We start from the raw sequence: 17,570 nt of genomic DNA on the forward strand, positions 1-17,570 counted from the left end.
AGTAGTGGCCCACTGAAATAAAGGCAAAATTATTAAAAAAATGTGCTGATTTGCTTGAAGATCAGAGTGGTAGTGATATAAGAAATACTCTTTGATTTTATGCTCTTACTGTAATACCAGTATCAACACTATCTTTAAATGAAATGCTGAGGAAAGAGTCAATAAAACCCATTAAAACCTAAGGTTAATTCAACTAAATAACATTTTTTTGTTTGAGGAGAGCTATTCTTATGTTCCAAATATGCATTTTCATAAAGACAGGTCATTTACTTATTTGTTGAAGGTAGATATCTCTTGCATGGGAGTGGGGGCTTTGAACTGGATTTTCAGTTGGCTAAATTAGTCCATTTTTTGGTGTTTATTTATGTTGTAGAGAAGGTTTGTGTAAGAAAGAACAGTCTGCTTCACCACAGGAGAAAATCTTTCTTTCTGAAGTGAAGAAACAAAAGATTGATCTGAAATTGCATTCAGTTCCTGAAACCGGTTTTAACTGCTTCCTTTTCTAAATATTTAAATTTTTAAAGTATATGAACTTCTTAAACTTAATTCCATGTTGCACCAGTATTTGTTTAGTAAATCAGTATTTACATTTCTTGCTCTTGACAGTGGGATGTTCTATGATGGAAATCATACTTACCTTATTGAGCCAGATGAGAACTACACGCCAGATGTAAGTAGAACTTACAGTAGTCCTGCTGTGTCTGTTGACTACAGTCATCCATGGGTGCAGGGTAGGGACCAAAGGATCATCCCCTCATTCTCCACTCATTCACCTCATATGTAAGACTCCATCATCACAGACAAAAATTAGGCAGTAGTATATATATGTGTGTGCTCTGTAACACTTGGCTGTAAAGCAGTGCAGCACAGAGAGTGATGAGGGTCCCTTGGAGCCAGCAACAGAAGTAAAGTGCCCTTCTCTGGCACTTCCTGCTGTGGGTTCATTACATCGGTCTCCTCCTGGTTCATCCTTGACTCTAGTTCAGCATCTCCTGCAACTCTCATTGACTCTCCCTGGGCAGCTCTCTTAAGCCTAACTCTAAGCGTGCTCAGCCACTCTGATGTACTCAGATATTTCCAGTGAAAGATGATTAACTGTGATGATAGCGATCATATTACAGCTGGGTAAAGGAGAAGAATGGTGCCTTGCAACTTGCACATTCACTGGTATATGTGTTGGATAACAAGAACCTTTGGAATTGTCTGTTTAAGGCTCATGAGATGGATTAGTTTTCCCCAGTTTAATTCTTGCAATTATTTACTATTACAGGATGACTTCCATTTCCACTCTGTTTACAAATCCAAGTTGTTTGAGTTTCCTTCTGATGACCTACCATCTGGTATGATTTTTTACTATTCATGACTTATGAAATGTTTTAGTCTAAGGCCAAATTTGTTAATTGTATTTGATAGATCATCTTCTGATAGTATATTGTTTCTTTGTATGTATCTTCTTTTCCCCAATTAAGTAAAAAGGCAATGAAAAAAAAATTTTGACGGAAGTGCTGAAAGAACCCCAAATTCAATGAATGAAAGCTCTCCTAGAAATTCATGTTGTGATATATGTTTCTCTTAAAAAAATATGTGGTGTATGGACTGCATTATGTGCTAGTATTTGTAGAGCGGAAAGGATTGAGGTAGCCTGAAGACGGTAAAAATAAACCCTACATTGCCAGTGGTTGATAACTCTTCATGAATTTTTCCTGTTTTGAGATACAGGGCAAGTACCATGGTGTGAGCATAAGCATGGGAGACGAACTTGCCAAATGTCATTGCTCTTCAGTGACTCTCTCATCTCCAGTCCAATCAACATCTTTCACAGTACTGGCTCTAATGAGAGCCATGCATTTCAGTGCAAATGAATTTAGAGGCAGAAGTGGTTTCAAGTGCTTGTATGATGAATGCCCACGAACCTTTCACATCTTGTATGGATGGAGAAGGGGTTTTTAAAAAAATGAGTTTTCATCTGAGAAGTTGACATGTTATTTGAAGCTAAAATTGCAGTAATTATGACATTCCCATTCTGTCAAGGATCTGCCAATTTTACAGATCCGTTTTCCTACTCTACAGTATATATCCTAGATAAGTAAAACTTTTCTTCATAAACACTGATGTTTTAGTACAAACCACCTCTAGACTAATTTCTTCAGGAGAGTTATGAATGTCCAGTCTTCTCATTACAAACTTTTTGTCCTGTGGTAACAGTTGGATCTGAGATCTTATGGTGCTGAGTACTGCACATAGAATGGTCCTTCCCTGGAGCACAGTGTGTGCAGCTTTGGTAGTTGTCAAGCAAAGTAGAATAATTTAGAGAGCTAGTGAAGAAAAAGCCAAGGGAAGTTGCTACAACTGGCTTACCTAATTTTGGTTCTGAAGAATGAATCTTTATGTTTAGGATACCATGTATGGAGAAATAAACTTTAACTCACAGTCTGCTTTCCCACATGCCTATACTTGCTTTTGTAAAATTGTTTGAAAAGGTGTTTCTGAGGTATGTAGTGAAAATTTCCATAATACATCCTCATTAAGAATCCCACAATTTTTCTTTGTCAGTGTTTATTCAATTTATCTCTCCTTAAGTCATCCTCCATGCATAGCCACAGCTCCAGAGGACGAGAGCCCCATCAGTGTCTCTGCGTGGTCCTGCCTCTTCCCTTCCAGTGCTGAAGAATGCTGAGCGTTGTCTTGACTTGTCTTTTTTCTTTAAATAATATTTGCAATTAATTGCTAATAGTATTGTTATGATTGATTTTTTAAAAGTACTACAGCAGAATTATTAGTAGTTGTAGCAAACATTGTGCTACGGTGTGTCATCAGTATTTCTTACATTCCTTATTACTCCTGTAATTTATCAATTTGACCAGCCTAAGGAAATCCTCCTTGAAGCCAAGATTTTCCTCTTATCTTTAAAAGAATGTTTGTATAAGCTAAGATTTCCACTCAGCACTGCATTAGGAATGAACTGGATGTATCATCAGCTCCAATATTGATGTTAGAAAGGGAAAAAATTCAAGTAATAGGGATTATTTGCTATCAGTGATAGTAAAAGCAGACACACTGTTATACTACAGTATCACTATCATTGATAGCAATGTACTTTTTACATTCTTTTACTCCTTGTGTATTAAAAAAAAAGCAAGGTATTGCACAAAAGATTTTATTGTACAGTACTTTGGAATGGTCTGAGAGGTAATAGGACTTTAAATAAGGAAAGCTTGGATGAATGACTTGGCATGCTTAGAGCATTTGACTTTGTATTTACTAGATTATATTTTTCCCCACAACCTGTAAGTCCTTAGATACAGCCTTAGATAACACTATGGTATTGAAGGTGCTGTTTTTCAAATAATGTGCAACAAATGTCCCTTTTTTTTTTTTTGAGATCACTTGAAAAATGTGTAGATGTGATCCTTAGGGGCTTGATTTAATTGGACTTGTTAGTGTTTGGTTTGTAGTTGGATTCAATGATTTTAGCAGTCTTTTCCAACCAAAATGATTCTATGACTGTGAATCCTCATTACAGTTTTTCAAGGTAAACTACTCCCATCAAAATATCTGTTAGGCTTTCAGTGATTTTGCTGGTCATGTTCTGTTGCCTGAAGGCTCTTTGCTGGAAATGTACTGTGTGTGAATTCATTCAGCTTGTGAATTATTACACAGTGTTAATGTGTTAACGTTAATGGCTGCATCATTTCCCACTGGAGATGACTGACTTCCGATGGTGGTAAAACAATCACATTTGCTGGTAAAGTTATCTGAGACCCTCTATACGTATTGTAAATTATTTTTTTATTAGTTGAAAAGTGTTATTTTTACCAGTTTCATTACTCATGTTATTAAACCAGAAATGACAGGTTAAGATCCAGTTGTGTGGCACCAGAACACATGCTAAATTAATTAACATATATAAAGCATAATAAAAACAACACTGTAAGAAAGTTTTCAAGAATTAGTTTCTCACCATTGCAAACTCAAGAGTCTGCAGGTCTTTAAGCTATAAATAGGGAGCCTTTGGTGTGAAGGCAGTAAAGGGAAAAAGAAATATTACAAATGAAGCAACTGCAAACATTTAGTTTACATGTCTCAAAGAAAGATCTTGGGGTTATGTGAATAGCAAACACGTTTATACAAGATAAGGAAAGAGGTTTCTTTTGTATAGGGAAAGAGAGGCAGCGGCTATGAATCTAAGATTAATGATGGAAAAATACTTCTTGGACATTTAAAAGGGTGAGAACAAGTATTGTCTTCTGCTTAATTTATAATGTGTCCTTTTCCATGAGTGACTAGTAATAGATTTGGTGAAGGGATTTGGCAAAAGAATAAACTACTTGGTGCATACGATTAGAGGTTTAAGAAATTAAAGACACAGTGGGATTAGCAGGGAGGAATATTGTATTGATTAGTGAGCATTGCCAAATCTTATAAGGTTTCTCCCAACTCTGACATATTTTGCTTTGTGAATATAATCGTCTTAAAGCATTAATTCTGCCTTCCATGCTCTTCTTATTAATTTAGGTAGCTATTGCAAGAACTCTGTCAATGGCTGCTGAATTCCTAAAAATGTTATTCACTCCATGGAAGCACTGTGCTAATAATATTTCATGCCCAGTGTTGGTGAAGTTTTGGCATAGAACATCTGCTGTGCTTTCAGAAGTGTGACACCCACAGATCATCTGTTTCAACAGACCCGGATTATCACTAGTAGAGTTTTTAATAAGAGCTCTGTTACTGAGAAGCATCTGTAGTGTTGCTTCCTTTCTAGTTGGAAACTATAAAAAATGAGTCGTTGCTGCATCTGATGCGCTGAAGAATGCCATACTACGGTCATGTGGCATCAGGGTCACTAATTGTTGGAATATATTCTTGTAAATATTCAGTGTATTTATCTGTGTTTTCTGCTTAGAGTTCTGGCAGATGAATGCTACATCACAGAATTTTGTTGTAAGGCCAAGACACAAAAGAAGGAAAAGGCAGGTATGTGCCAATATGCTTGTTTATAAGTAATATGCCATCGAGTTTGCTTCCTGTCTGCTGAGTTAATTTGCCCACATGGAGTTCTGCTGCTTGTGCTGGTTTGGTATGAGGTCTCTATATCAATACAGCTGTTAGAAAAAGAGATATGTAATGTGGGCTAAACATTGTTGAGTTCTCTTGGACCCAACTTGAAGAGTTATTAAATTGTTAAATACTGCTGAATTCCAAATGAAAAACTGTTTTCTCTCATTTTGAGTATAGAGTTTTATCAGAAACTCCCATTAATGAAATACGTATTTTTTTTTTATGTTACAATGGTGACAAGTAGCTCACTTTATTTTGTTTCAAAATAAATATTCTAAACTGAGAGTTCATTCCCTGTTTATTAAAGTGGGGGAGCCACTAAGTTCAGGTGTTTGGTACCAGTTACACTCTCTCTGTATTGTAAGACTCTAATCTTAGAGTTATATTCTCTCTGTAGGTTCGTCAGATTCCACGTAAAGTTGAAGAAGAAACAAAATACATTGAGTTAATGATTGTAAATGATCATCTAATGGTAAGACTGATACACTTAAACATCTTACAGTTATAATTAGCATCACCTTTAATTGATCCATAAGGGATAGCAATTAAGAACAATATATGGCCAGATTGCATTCAGTATGTCCTTAATAAAAAAGATTCTGGTTTCATTAACCATTGATGAAGTTGTTTCTGAATTTTGGCAAGGTAATTACACAAGGAATGCAACTAGGCCTGAGTATCAGAAAAAAGGATCATAAAGTAATGTCAGTGTGACTTAAGCTGATGATTTTCTTTCTGGCTTTCTTGAACACTTCTTTTAGTTACAGCCACTCAGCAATCAATAGTGCAGTTATTGCAGTTGACAATGGGGAAATTAATAGTGACTATGTTTTTTTGATACATCCAAATCAATATATAGAAATTATTTTGTTAAACTTGTATACTTTCTCTGGGACAACATAAATAGGCTCTTTATTGTAGTGGAAAGAGACATAATAAAGATTAGTGTATTGAAGAAAAACCAGGCTCATTGAAGTGGGAAAAGGCACAGATTTATGTAAGTGAAGATAATTAATAATTAATGAAAATATCAAAGGAAATGGTGAATTCTTCATGCCTTGCAGTCTTCAAAGGTAGTGTCAAACACAAGCAATAGAATCCCATGTTGAAGTAACTGGATAAAAGCTCAGACTGGTGGTGTCCATCTGACTGGTGACATTAGATGATTTTATGGTCCTTTATGACTTTAAAAATCAAAATATTTCTATACATTTTGTCTACTCTTTCTTTAATGTGCAGCATTTCTCTCAAACAATACCCAAATTGGCAAAAATAGGCATCAAAGTATACAAGGAATGTGTCACTGTCCTTGGACAGCATACTCCTCCTTCAGCTCAGTTTGGTGAGCATAGCAACAAATTCTTGGATTAAAATGAATAATAATGGATGGAATTCCCTAAATTGGTGTAATTGTGTTTGATCCTAAAGACATGAAGCAACAAGTTTCCCCTTGGGACCTTAGCTGTTTGGGAAGATTTTCTCCAAGGACCATGTTTTCTGACTTTGATTAATTACAGCTACTGCAAGAGTCAGTCCACTTAGGAGTTTATTCTCTGAAGCAAATGCCAGTGAATATCCATGACTGAAGAAGCCAAATAATCTCCTTGTGGGAGAAGGAAGTATCATTGTCAGCTCTGGGGTTGTCCCTTTCCCCATGACCTGGGCTGGTGCACGTGTGTGTTTAGATTTTCCTCTGTGTGTCAGTCGATGCCTCACTCCAGGTGCACTTGGTGTGGAGCTGACACCCTAAAGAGTTGGAGCTGCTTTTGCTGATCACCTGCACCAGGCATTCCCAGAGGGCACAATGAAATTCATGCTTCCTCTTGTGGTCCAGGGAACTGGCTATATCCCACCAGTCCCCCTGGGCTGCTCACCACTGCGAGGGGTGCAGTGCCCGCCTGTCTGCCCTCTCAGCTGCTTGTCCAACCATTGCTTCCAGCTGGGGAATAAAGCTTTTAAAACCCAAATGGACTTATAAATTATTATACTGAAAATATTTCAGTAGGCCTTCAGTGTCTCTAAGTATCCTAAAGTTTGAGATTTTAATTGCAAATAGAGACTTGAGTAGTATAATTATTTCCCTTTGTGTCAGTGTTTCATTTTCCATTTATTTTTTAGCTTTTTCATTTCATCCTTTCTGTCGTTTTTAAATTCGCAGTCCTGTTCTTCTGTTTGTTGTTTTTTTTTTCCATAACTTCCTTAGGTTTTTTCCCCCCATTCCTTCTTGAAACCATATCTTTCTCACCTGCTAGTTGCTGGGCACCTCTTCTTGTCCACTAAAAGATCCTAATTTCCAGAAAATATGGACAACTTTCACTCCAAAATCAAGCATCATGGGGCACAAGATAGTTAAACATTTCTGAAAATCTTGTCCATTTTGTCCTAAATTACTCTGAGATACTTGTGACTTCCATACCCATGGTGCTCATTCATAAATGTTTTTTTCCTGTAAATAGGAGTACCTGGACAGCTGTTTTCAGTGTCGTCTTTATAGAACTGCATTACAGATTTCAGTAAAGGTGCCATTGTAGTCTGATTGCTGAAGTGATTTCAACCCGTTACTGTGGCATTTTGGAAATGTGGAACTATACAGGCAGAAAACTGGAAAACAGCTTGAGAAAGAGAACTGAAGAAAAAAAAAAAAGGAAGTCTGTCAGATTAGAACATGGATGCAGGCACTTCTGGACTTCTGGGATAACACCTCTAAAGGAGTCTCAACTACAGAAGTTTTTTTGCTAATTTCTGCATTGGCATTTATGATGGACTTTAAAGTTGCCAACAATAAAGATAAGAAAAGTAACAATATGTTGTGGTTCTTATAGCTTTTCCCAGTAAAGGCCTTAGAGTACTTTCCAAACAGGAATTAATAGATCCTCACAACAGCTGTTGAAAAGTATATCAGTAATTTGAATTTCTGAGCAATTTTCCAGTATCACTTCTTGTCATTATATTCAGCACAGGAGACCAAACTTTGCACAGGGGTTTTACTGTTGACATAGTTGCTTTTTACTTCATTCTTTTTTGGAAATGGAGCTTATTTTTCTGAATTCTGCATATGTGACTTGTCTGTGTTTGTTTCGCAGTGTAAAAAGCACCGCTTGTCAGTCGGCCATACTAACAGCTATGCTAAATCAGTTGTGAACATGGCAGATTTAGTAAGTATCACTCAACTAAATGTTCTTTTTTGTGTGAGATGAGTCATATGATTCTCCTGGCGATATATGCAGGAGTTGTCAGTTCATTGTATACCAGTAATAATGTATGTGAAGATCACAAATTTTCATCTAGAACCACAGTCAGCCACCTATAAAGCCTTTCTCTAACATAACGCATTAGAGACTTCTTGTGGCTTTAAATGTTTAAGCATCCTGCTGGATCAGTGTCTTGAGACTGGGTATTAAAGAGCGCCTTAGATATGACATTTTTAACACAAGATCCCTGTGTTGACAACTTGAAACCCAGAAGACAATCTGAAATAAGAATGCGCTAAAATTCTCCAGAAAAAGTGCATTTGAGTAAATGAGTTAGAATAGGGATGTAGAGGTGGGCTATGTGGATTATATCTATGATGCTAAATTGGATGAGATGCTGGCTCTTGCACCTCAACCCACTAAAGTATTGCTAGAAAAAGAAAATTATTACTAGAAAAAATGCTTGAAAGTATTTGGTGTGGAGTGTTAACCCCCAGCATTGAAAGGATAGCCTCTTTTTCATGATTCAGCCAGCATAAGGTTAAATACTCCTGTAGAGGTGTACAACAGCAAAAAATATGGTTTTATAGATCACTATTCAGTATAAGAGAGCCCTTGTGTGTCACTGGGGTAAGCTGGATTTATAAAAGACCCATTAATTCCAAATCTTTGTGATATTTGGAATGGTTCTATTGTAATTTTTCAAAAATCAAATCTTTCTTCTAATCACCTCTGCCTGTGTAGGACCTGCAAGGGATCTTTTTGCAGACTAAGAGAGCTGATTGAAGAATTAGGCCTAAAATTTAGATTTTACTTTGTTTTCATGTTTGTCGGTTTTAAGGGCGATAAAATCACCCAGGAGAACCTAAATTGTGCTAGAAGAAGCTAATTATTTAGTTATGTAAAAATGCAAGCTATTTCAAGAAAGGGTAAAACTCACCTTTGTTCTATTTGACGTAATGTATTTGTTCATTCTGTTAATATACTAGATATATAAAGAACAACTTAACACCAGGATAGTATTGGTTGCCATGGAAACCTGGGCTACTGATAACAAGTTCACCATATCTGAAAATCCCTTGGTGACCCTGCGTGAGTTTATGAAATATAGGAGGGATTTTATCAGAGAGAAAAGTGACGCAGTTCACCTTTTTTCGTACGTAACCTTGTGTGATGTTTTATTACTGGGCTTTTTCTTTCCTTGGGGGTTGATTCTCACAAGTGGCTCATGCATCTCCTTTCTGTCATGTGGGTAATCCACAATAATTCAGAAAAAAATGTTTTAGGTGGGGAGGTGGGGAAAAGATAATGCACAAATTGCCTGCCAATGCAACTAGAGGTTTGACTCTCGTTTTAGTTTTAATGTACTAAGACTGAGCTGCATGTGCTGTAATCCTTTTTTATTCTGTGCAATTACCTATCCACAAGTGCAGATACCTGGAGGGTCATGCATGGTTCCACCTCGGAGGTTGGTTTCTTCAGCAGCAGAGCATGGACAGCCCTGTTGTATTATTTAAAAGCAGAACATTAGTTTTGAAAGCAATGAGCTTTCCTGCTTAAGCACACTATGGCCTGCTTTACTTTATTGAATGACCTGCATGCTGCAGGATTACTGAAGTGTTTCAGATCCTCCAAACAGGTTGTTCTCCCAAGATATTTGAGCTATAAGAAGAATAAGATGAGAGGAATGTTATTTTCTCTAAATATCTTAATTGTTTTGGAAATAAGATTGATATAATAAAATGTATCTTCAAAAATAGAGGAGAGGTTCATGGCTGAGATTTTTGATCCACAACAGACAGGCCAAATGAATATCTTTTGGGGTCCTTTTTTCTCTCTACTGACTATTTTAGAATCCTATATGAATAAACTTAACTTAAACACCTCACTTTTACATTACTCCAGTATGGTTCCAGGATACCCAAGCCCAGTATCCATCCTCTCAGAATTTTTGCACATGCTTAATTACTGTCCTTGACTTCTGTCATGAAGAAAGCTAGTAAGATCTGCAAGTGGTGCTTGTAGATTTTTGTTTCTCCATGGCTCAGATCTTCATCTGTTAAATGGGAATCAGGTTTTCTCACATCCTTCATGGATGTTCTCTGGTACATTGTAAGATCTTTGGGGGGAAGTCTTGTTCTTGGGAATGTGTGTGGATTGACTATGACAGAAGAGAGCCTGATTTGGCCTGTAATGCTAATTCTAGTGCTATCTTTAGCGCCACCAAATGGTGTTAGAGGTATTGCATTCGTAGATTGTTTAGAAATAGCAGTTTCTGAAATTGAGTGAGACATGGCTAAGTTGGGAGGTGAGGTTAGCCGGTGTGATGGTACGGTGGTTAAAAATGAACTTTCACCTTCATCACAGTTAGCCCCTTGTATTGCTTCTCGATGGTTTTCTTATTTTTTTGAGAAAAATAACTTGCCAGGGCTCAGATGGATCAGTACTCTCAAGCGAAGCAGAGTATATTTTGCCTCCAGTAACTGGCAGTCATTCATGCTGATGTGGTCTGTGCTAAAGAGGTGATTAGATTTAGGCTTGGAGTGCATCTGTTCCTTGGATGAGATGGGCTGCAGTGTCAGGGAATTTTCACCTACCTCTGCATCTTCCACTGATACATCTCCCTATGAGTTTTACCATCAGCATTGCCCAATTAGACAGTGTAGTTTTACTAGTCCCCCTGCGTTGGCAGCATGATGACCTCTCCTGCACTCTGCCTGTCACATGTGCCAGCAGAAGTCACTCAGTGCAGTAGTATGTCAAGAAACAAAGGGCTGGTGAGATCCAGGTGATTTGGCAAAATAGTCCTCTTCTTCTTATGCCTTCTTGTATTCGGTATTCTGAGAAGGAGGAGGCAAGATGGTATAACTTTTATGGAGATAATTTGTCTTGTGAGGTTTGTGAGTGGTTATCTGTTTTTCCCATTTTGTTTTTGCACAGTTTGCAGCGTAGTGGTGGCAACCAGCATTTGCAAATGCCAGCTTCTCATTTGAAAATCTGAAGGGTAGATACTGGAATAGATAGATGCAAAACTCATGTACTGGTCAGGGTAAACTTCCTTTTCTTTTCCTTTTTGTCAAAGGGGAAGTCGATTTCAGAGCAGTCGAAGTGGTATAGCCCACACTGGTGGAATCTGCTCCTTGCTTAAAGGCGGAGGTGTGAATGAGGTAGGTGGGGATACTGGTATGAGCGAAAAGTGGTGGAAATTTATCTGCACAGAATTTATCAGTGCAGATATGTTCCTCAAAATATTTTTCTCTTTCTTTACTGATTCAGAATTTTAGTGCAGCTCTATAGAAGGGACATCTCAATGAAGTGATGGGTGAATAAAGTCAGATATAGATTCAAATACACTTTTCAACAAGTTCTGCAATATCCTGTCATTCATATTTGCAGGCACAATAGCAAGAAATAAACAGACTTTCTCTTACTTAACTTATCCATAAGCCAGTGTTTAGTTTTCCTCACTTGTTCATTATCTAGCTACCCTGAAGTAAGAACACTTAACATTGTGCATGTGATTTTGCCTTTTATTGCTTTGAAGTGAGAAAACTTCACTTGAATCTGAGATACCTGTATGGAACTGATTACTTTTCCTACCTTGCTTATTTCTGTCAGTTTGGAAAGCCAGACTTGATGGCAGTTACCCTGGCACAGACCTTGGCCCAAAACATTGGCATTTTCTCAGACAGAAGAAAAATTATAAGTGGTAAGGTTATTTGTTTTTTCACTCTATCTCAAGAAAAAAAAAATCTTTAAATGTGGAGAATCTTATCAGTATCTCTCTGACATGTATTTCTTCCTTCTGTTTCTCACAACGTTGAAATATTTTTATTTCTTGTAATAACATGAGAAGGGACAGACATAGTCACACCCAGCATGGCTTCATGAGAGGAAAGCCCTGCTTATCAAACCTGATTTCTTTTTATGACAAGGTAACCCACCTAGTTGATCAAGGGAAGCCAGTTGACGTAATCTTTTTGGATTTCAGTAAAACCTTTGATACTGTCTCTTACAGTATCCTTCTGGACAAAATGCCCAGCATACCGCTGGATAAACACATCATGCAGTGGGTGAGGAATTGGCTCATGGGTCGAGCACAGATGGTAATAGTGAATGGGGTAACATCAGGCCAGTGACCTGTCACTGGTGAGGTTCCACAGGGCTCCATCATAAATGACTTGGATACAGGACTGGAAGGGATACTAAGCAAGTTTGCAGATGACGCAAAACTCAGAGGAGCTGTTGACTCCTCTGAAGGCAGGGAGGCCCTGCAGAGAGACCTCGACAAATCAGAGGACCGGGCGATCATCAACCATAGGAAGTTCAACAAGGGGAAGTGCAGGATTCTGCACCTGGATGGGGCAACTCTGGATGTTCATACAGACTGGGGAATGAGATGCTGGAAAGCAGTGCCATGGAAAGGGACCTGGGGATCCTGGTCGATGGCAAGTTGAACATGAGTCAGCAGTGCCCTGGCAGCCGGGAGGGCCAACCATGTCCTGGGGGCATCAGGCAAAGCATCTCCAGCTGCTCAAGGGAGGGGATTGTCCCGCTCTGCTCTGCACTGTGGCGGCCTTACCTTGAATATTGTGGCAGTTTTGGTCACTGCAATATAAAAAAGACATTAAGCTGTTAGAGAGTGTCCAAAGGAGGGCAACGAAGATGATGAAGGGCTTTGAGGGGAATCCATGTGAGGAGTGGCTGAGGTCACTTGGTCTGTTCAGCCTGGAAAAGAGGAGTCTGAGGGGAGACCTCATTGCAGTTACAACTTGCTTGTGAGGGGAAGAGGAGGGGCTGGCACTGATCTCTTCTGTGTGGTGACCAGTGACAGGACCTGAGGGAATGGCCTGAAGTTGTGTCAGGGAAGATTTAGGTTGGATCTTAGAAAGAGATTCTTCACCCAGAGGGTGGTTTGGCACTGGACCAGGCTCCCCAGGGAAGTGGTCACAGCACCAAGCCTGACAGAGTTCAGGAAGTGTTTGGACAATATTCTCAGGCACGTGGTGTGACTCTTGGGGATGGTCCTGTGCAGGGCAAGGGGTTGGACTCAATGATCCTTGTGGGTCCCTTCCAACTCAGTATATTCTGTGATATCATTAATTTTCCACTATTTAAATATTGTGATATCCCCCTGCTCATAATTCCTGGCAGCAGTGGTGTCACTGTTTCATTCAAAATAAACCATAAAGGTGTCTGCCACTTCCATTTATTTCAGGGAGATTGGTGTTCCATTCTCAGACCAAACAGCTGCTGTCTTACAGCACAAAGGTGGAAACATACATTATTAGACCTGGGGATGATGAGGAGTAAGCTTAATACTGTTACGCAGAATAGTGTTGACAATATAACTTTTTCTCTGTTTTCTTTGATTGATTTCTTCTTGTAGATTTCCCAAATGCCCAGTTCCTCCTGTAGATTACACTAATACCTTGTATTTGCCACCCTACTGCTACCATTTCTCTCCTGTAACCTTGGTATTCAACTTCTTAGTAACCCCTGTTTATACGCAGTGCTTTAATTCAGATCTCCACCATACTGCCCACAACAAGCACCTCACCCTCTCTGCTTCCATGTTACATTAAGTCTCAGCCTTGATATGATTAAAATAAAAATTCAGTTTTGAAACAACTTAGATGATGAATTGGAGTGTTTACTTATTGGATCATATGTACTTTTGTGGCTTAAAAAGATAAATTACGATTTGAAAAAAGATAAATTACAATTTTAGTAATAGAACTCTGCTTAGGTTTACAGACGTAAAGAAAGTATATAATGCAGGGATATATCTGCATTTAAAGGATTTTGCAGATTATGTAATTGTATTTTTAAAAATACTCAGAAATGTAGGGCGGATGCTCTATGCTACAGACGTGTTCAGCATTCATTTTCCCTCTGCATATTTTTGAGCTGATATAGGGGCAGGGTAAAAGTGAAAATTATAATACTGGTGATTCCCTTTCTCTATGGCTGAGGGAGGCAGGGCACTGTTTTGGTGGGGAGAATGCACCTGTTGGACAGAGCCTCATTTCCTTTCTAGTTGTACTTTTAAAATGGAAGCAATAAACTGATGTTCATGTGTACAGTAAGGCAAGTTACAGAACACGTATGTACAAAGCACTTCTACTGAAATAGAAACAAGACACAGTAATGAAAGTGGTGGACTGAGACCAAAACAAAGTGACCCCAGGCAGGCTGGCAGGGCAGAATGGAGGACTGCCCTCTGCCAGCCAGAAAGTCGCATGGCGAAAAGAGGGAAAGCAGAGAAAGAAGTTGATAGATCCTGCTGTATTGCCTTGTGTTTACTGACTGTTCTATGCTTTTTTGTCGGCCTTATTGTTAGGGATTTTTTTCAAGTGAAGATTTCCCCAGTCACATTAGTGTAGTCAAAGAAGAGAACTAAAAAATAGAAGGGTTAAAATGATTTTTTTTACTCTGAAAATTTGGGAATTGAATATCATCACACAGGAGAAGACAGGAGAGCTGACTCATGATTTGCAAGTGCTGAAGGCTGACACTGCAGTTTCCTCTAACTTCACTCTAAGAGAAGGAAAGAAAAACAGAACATATTTTCAAAGCTCAGGATTGCATAGAATCATGCATAGTTTTTAGAAAAAGTTTGGCAGCGTGCACTGATACACTTAAACTTAAGGTGTTCAGTAAACAAAAAAATTATTATTTTCAACTTGTATTAAAATATGAAATGGAATTCAGTACAGTATGGTTTTTGTGATAAGAAATTTATTATTTTGGACTCATGAGACTCAAGATGTAACTTTTGATTTTATCTTTTTTTTTTGTCAGGTGAGTGTAAGTGTGAGGACATGTGGTCTGGATGCATAATGGGAGATATGGGGTAAGGCATTTCACTAGAGGAAAGTCATGTTCTTTATACAGTGACGTAAAGGAAAGGTGTGAAAATGTTTCCCTCTTGTGGTTCAGCAGAATATTTTCGGTGACTCATTTTTCAGAAAGTAAGGTATTAGCTATATACCTTAGATACCTTCAAACAAATGTGAGAATAAGTGACTTAATGAGAGGATATGTGAGAATTTTTGGTGAATGCTGATTTAACTTTAAAAGCACTGGGTTCAACAGTCAAGCCATGTTATTGCAAAGAAGCAGAAGCATGCGTAGCTTCTTTTCTCCTGCAAGTTTGCTATTGAATTGTGGGAACAAACAGTGACATACCCTAATTCTTGAAATACTGTAATCAAATTTCTGAAGTATGTCTCATTTTCAGTGTTTCTGTTGGAATCTTTCATCTGTATCTATCGTTTTTTTATCCCTCAAGTTGTGTGATATTGTCAGAAAAAAATGCCCTCATTGGAGGCTGAGTGTGCCTGGAGAGATTTTACCTAAGAACTAGTGAATCAGCAAATTTTTTCTACTGATTGAAACTTGATGCCTTCTAATATGTGTATACAGGCCTTAATTCTTATTACAGGCTTGTCTTTTATCATGTGTATGAGTTAAACTGTAGATGTAGGCAGTGCTCCAAGTTTTTAATTCATTTCAAGTGGATCTGCAAATTTTCACAATAGCTTTGTGGTCAGAAAAATTTTGAACAAAGAAAACTCTTTGTTCAAAGCTTCATCCAAAGCTCTTTGAAAGTATGAATGTGTGCATTCTTCACCTTGGTATACCTAAAAACATATTCAGTAGGATTTTTCTGATTTTTAGTATGTTAAAAATCAAATCAGAGAAGCATTTTTGATTCTTGCAAAAGTGTTTTCTTATCTAAGGGCCTTAAAATTCTTTATCTGAATTTCAAACTTTCCAAATAATTAGGTAAAAAAAAAAAGCCTTTTATTTACCTAGCTTATTGATGAATGTGGGTGCATTCCACAATCTCTGTAGTGTTTAGACCTAAGTGATGAACACTAGGGATGGAGAGGGCCAGTAATCACTCCTGGCAATGCAGTATAACACTTTGGCTAATATTTTTTTTATTCTGTGATGAGCTGATAGAGGAAAGCCTTTGAGACTCCACAATCTGCTTGAAGCATAACTACTTTCATGAATATGCACCTGAATATAAAGATCACTGAAGTTGAGAAAAATTATTTCCCTGTGGAAAGGATCCATGCAAAGATTCATATGGGTTTTAGGTGGGGCACTGTGCCTCAGGTTGGTGCTCTGTACTCTGTACTCAGTGTGTACTGAGTGGGACACACAAGAGGGGGAAGCTGAAATATTAGGTGGTGTTTGTTAGAAGCATGTTTAAAATGGCATAACTCTATTATATGAAAATTCTGTGGGCCAGGAGACCAATTTCCTCTAAGAGGGAAACAAACTAGGATTGGTCTTTGTCTCTTGCAGTATGTATGGGAAATAAATATATTTCTGAGCTCAGGCCTGTTAGTGGAACGAGTCACAGTTGTGAGAACTACACACTGTGTAATAAGACTTATGGTCTTTGACTTGTAAAAGTTTAGTGAAATGTTCTAAACCTCTCACTTTCCATGAGCTCTATGTCATTGTTGAAATTTCCTTGTTATTTACTGAAATGATTTCCAATTAGATAGACTTACAAAGAGTCACTTTGATTCTGAACAGCATGCTTTTATACTTTTTCTAAACTTTAATGTCATGTTTCTCCTATTTTGAAAAAAAGAAAATACAGTGTACAAAGCACTAGAGAAAGTGATCCTGCTACCTTATTTCTGTCAGGTACTATCTTCCAAGCAAGTTCTCTGAGTGTGATATTGAAGAGTATCATGAATTTTTAAACAATGGAGGTGGCGCCTGCCTTTTCAATAAACCAACCAAAGTAAGCATTACCTTATTATTGAGTATTATTTCTATTCTATTCCTAATTTGGATGAAACCAAGAAAAATGAAAATTATGATGTTGGAAAAAAACCTGTAATTTTTATATTTCTGTTTTTTTGCTAAGTTCTAACTATTCTGGCAACATATGGGTCTAAGTAGATTATTTTAGTTCATAGTAGTTTAGAAATTATATTTAAATACATTTTTAATAAAGTGGTTTCATGTCCAACAGAGTTCCCAGAGCCTTTGATCTAGAACCATCCCTTATGCAATTTGTTCTGAATATTGTAAATGCAATATATTTTTGTATTATATATTTGTATGATATTATTGTATTGTATTATGTTATATATTACAACTGACTGTATTTACTGAGGTTTCAAGTGTCTTGGTAAACTTTTGCACAGTTTGTTTTCTAATTTGCATTGAATGTCTTTTGGTACAAATCTCTGGAGGCTGAAGTAGGATTGTTTTTATTTCACATCTGTCCCAAGATGAAGACATGACTTCTATAGCCTCTGCAGGGGGTGCATTGCCCTACCACCA

The 17,570-nt window shown here is 37.7% G+C and overlaps 1 protein-coding gene across 7 annotated transcripts in view; it reads left to right on the forward strand.

Moving 5' to 3' along the window:
* Positions 1-17,570, forward strand: part of ADAM22 (ADAM metallopeptidase domain 22) — a 132,937-nt gene that overhangs the window by 77,684 nt on the left and 37,683 nt on the right. For all 7 annotated transcript variants that reach the window (XM_027684638.1, XM_027684639.1, XM_027684640.1 and 4 more), the window contains 10 exons: positions 607-670; positions 1,271-1,340; positions 4,904-4,974; positions 5,456-5,530; positions 8,142-8,213; positions 9,239-9,405; positions 11,332-11,416; positions 11,868-11,958; positions 15,054-15,105; positions 16,923-17,022. In XM_027684638.1, the coding sequence (XP_027540439.1) occupies positions 607-670; positions 1,271-1,340; positions 4,904-4,974; positions 5,456-5,530; positions 8,142-8,213; positions 9,239-9,405; positions 11,332-11,416; positions 11,868-11,958; positions 15,054-15,105; positions 16,923-17,022 (847 nt within the window). The remainder of the gene's footprint in view (positions 1-606; positions 671-1,270; positions 1,341-4,903; positions 4,975-5,455; positions 5,531-8,141; positions 8,214-9,238; positions 9,406-11,331; positions 11,417-11,867; positions 11,959-15,053; positions 15,106-16,922; positions 17,023-17,570) is intronic.

The sequence above is a fragment of the Neopelma chrysocephalum genome, unplaced genomic scaffold, assembly GCF_003984885.1.
Source record: "Neopelma chrysocephalum unplaced genomic scaffold, ASM398488v2 Primary Assembly neopelma1_67, whole genome shotgun sequence".
NCBI classification, from domain to species: domain Eukaryota; kingdom Metazoa; phylum Chordata; class Aves; order Passeriformes; family Pipridae; genus Neopelma; species Neopelma chrysocephalum.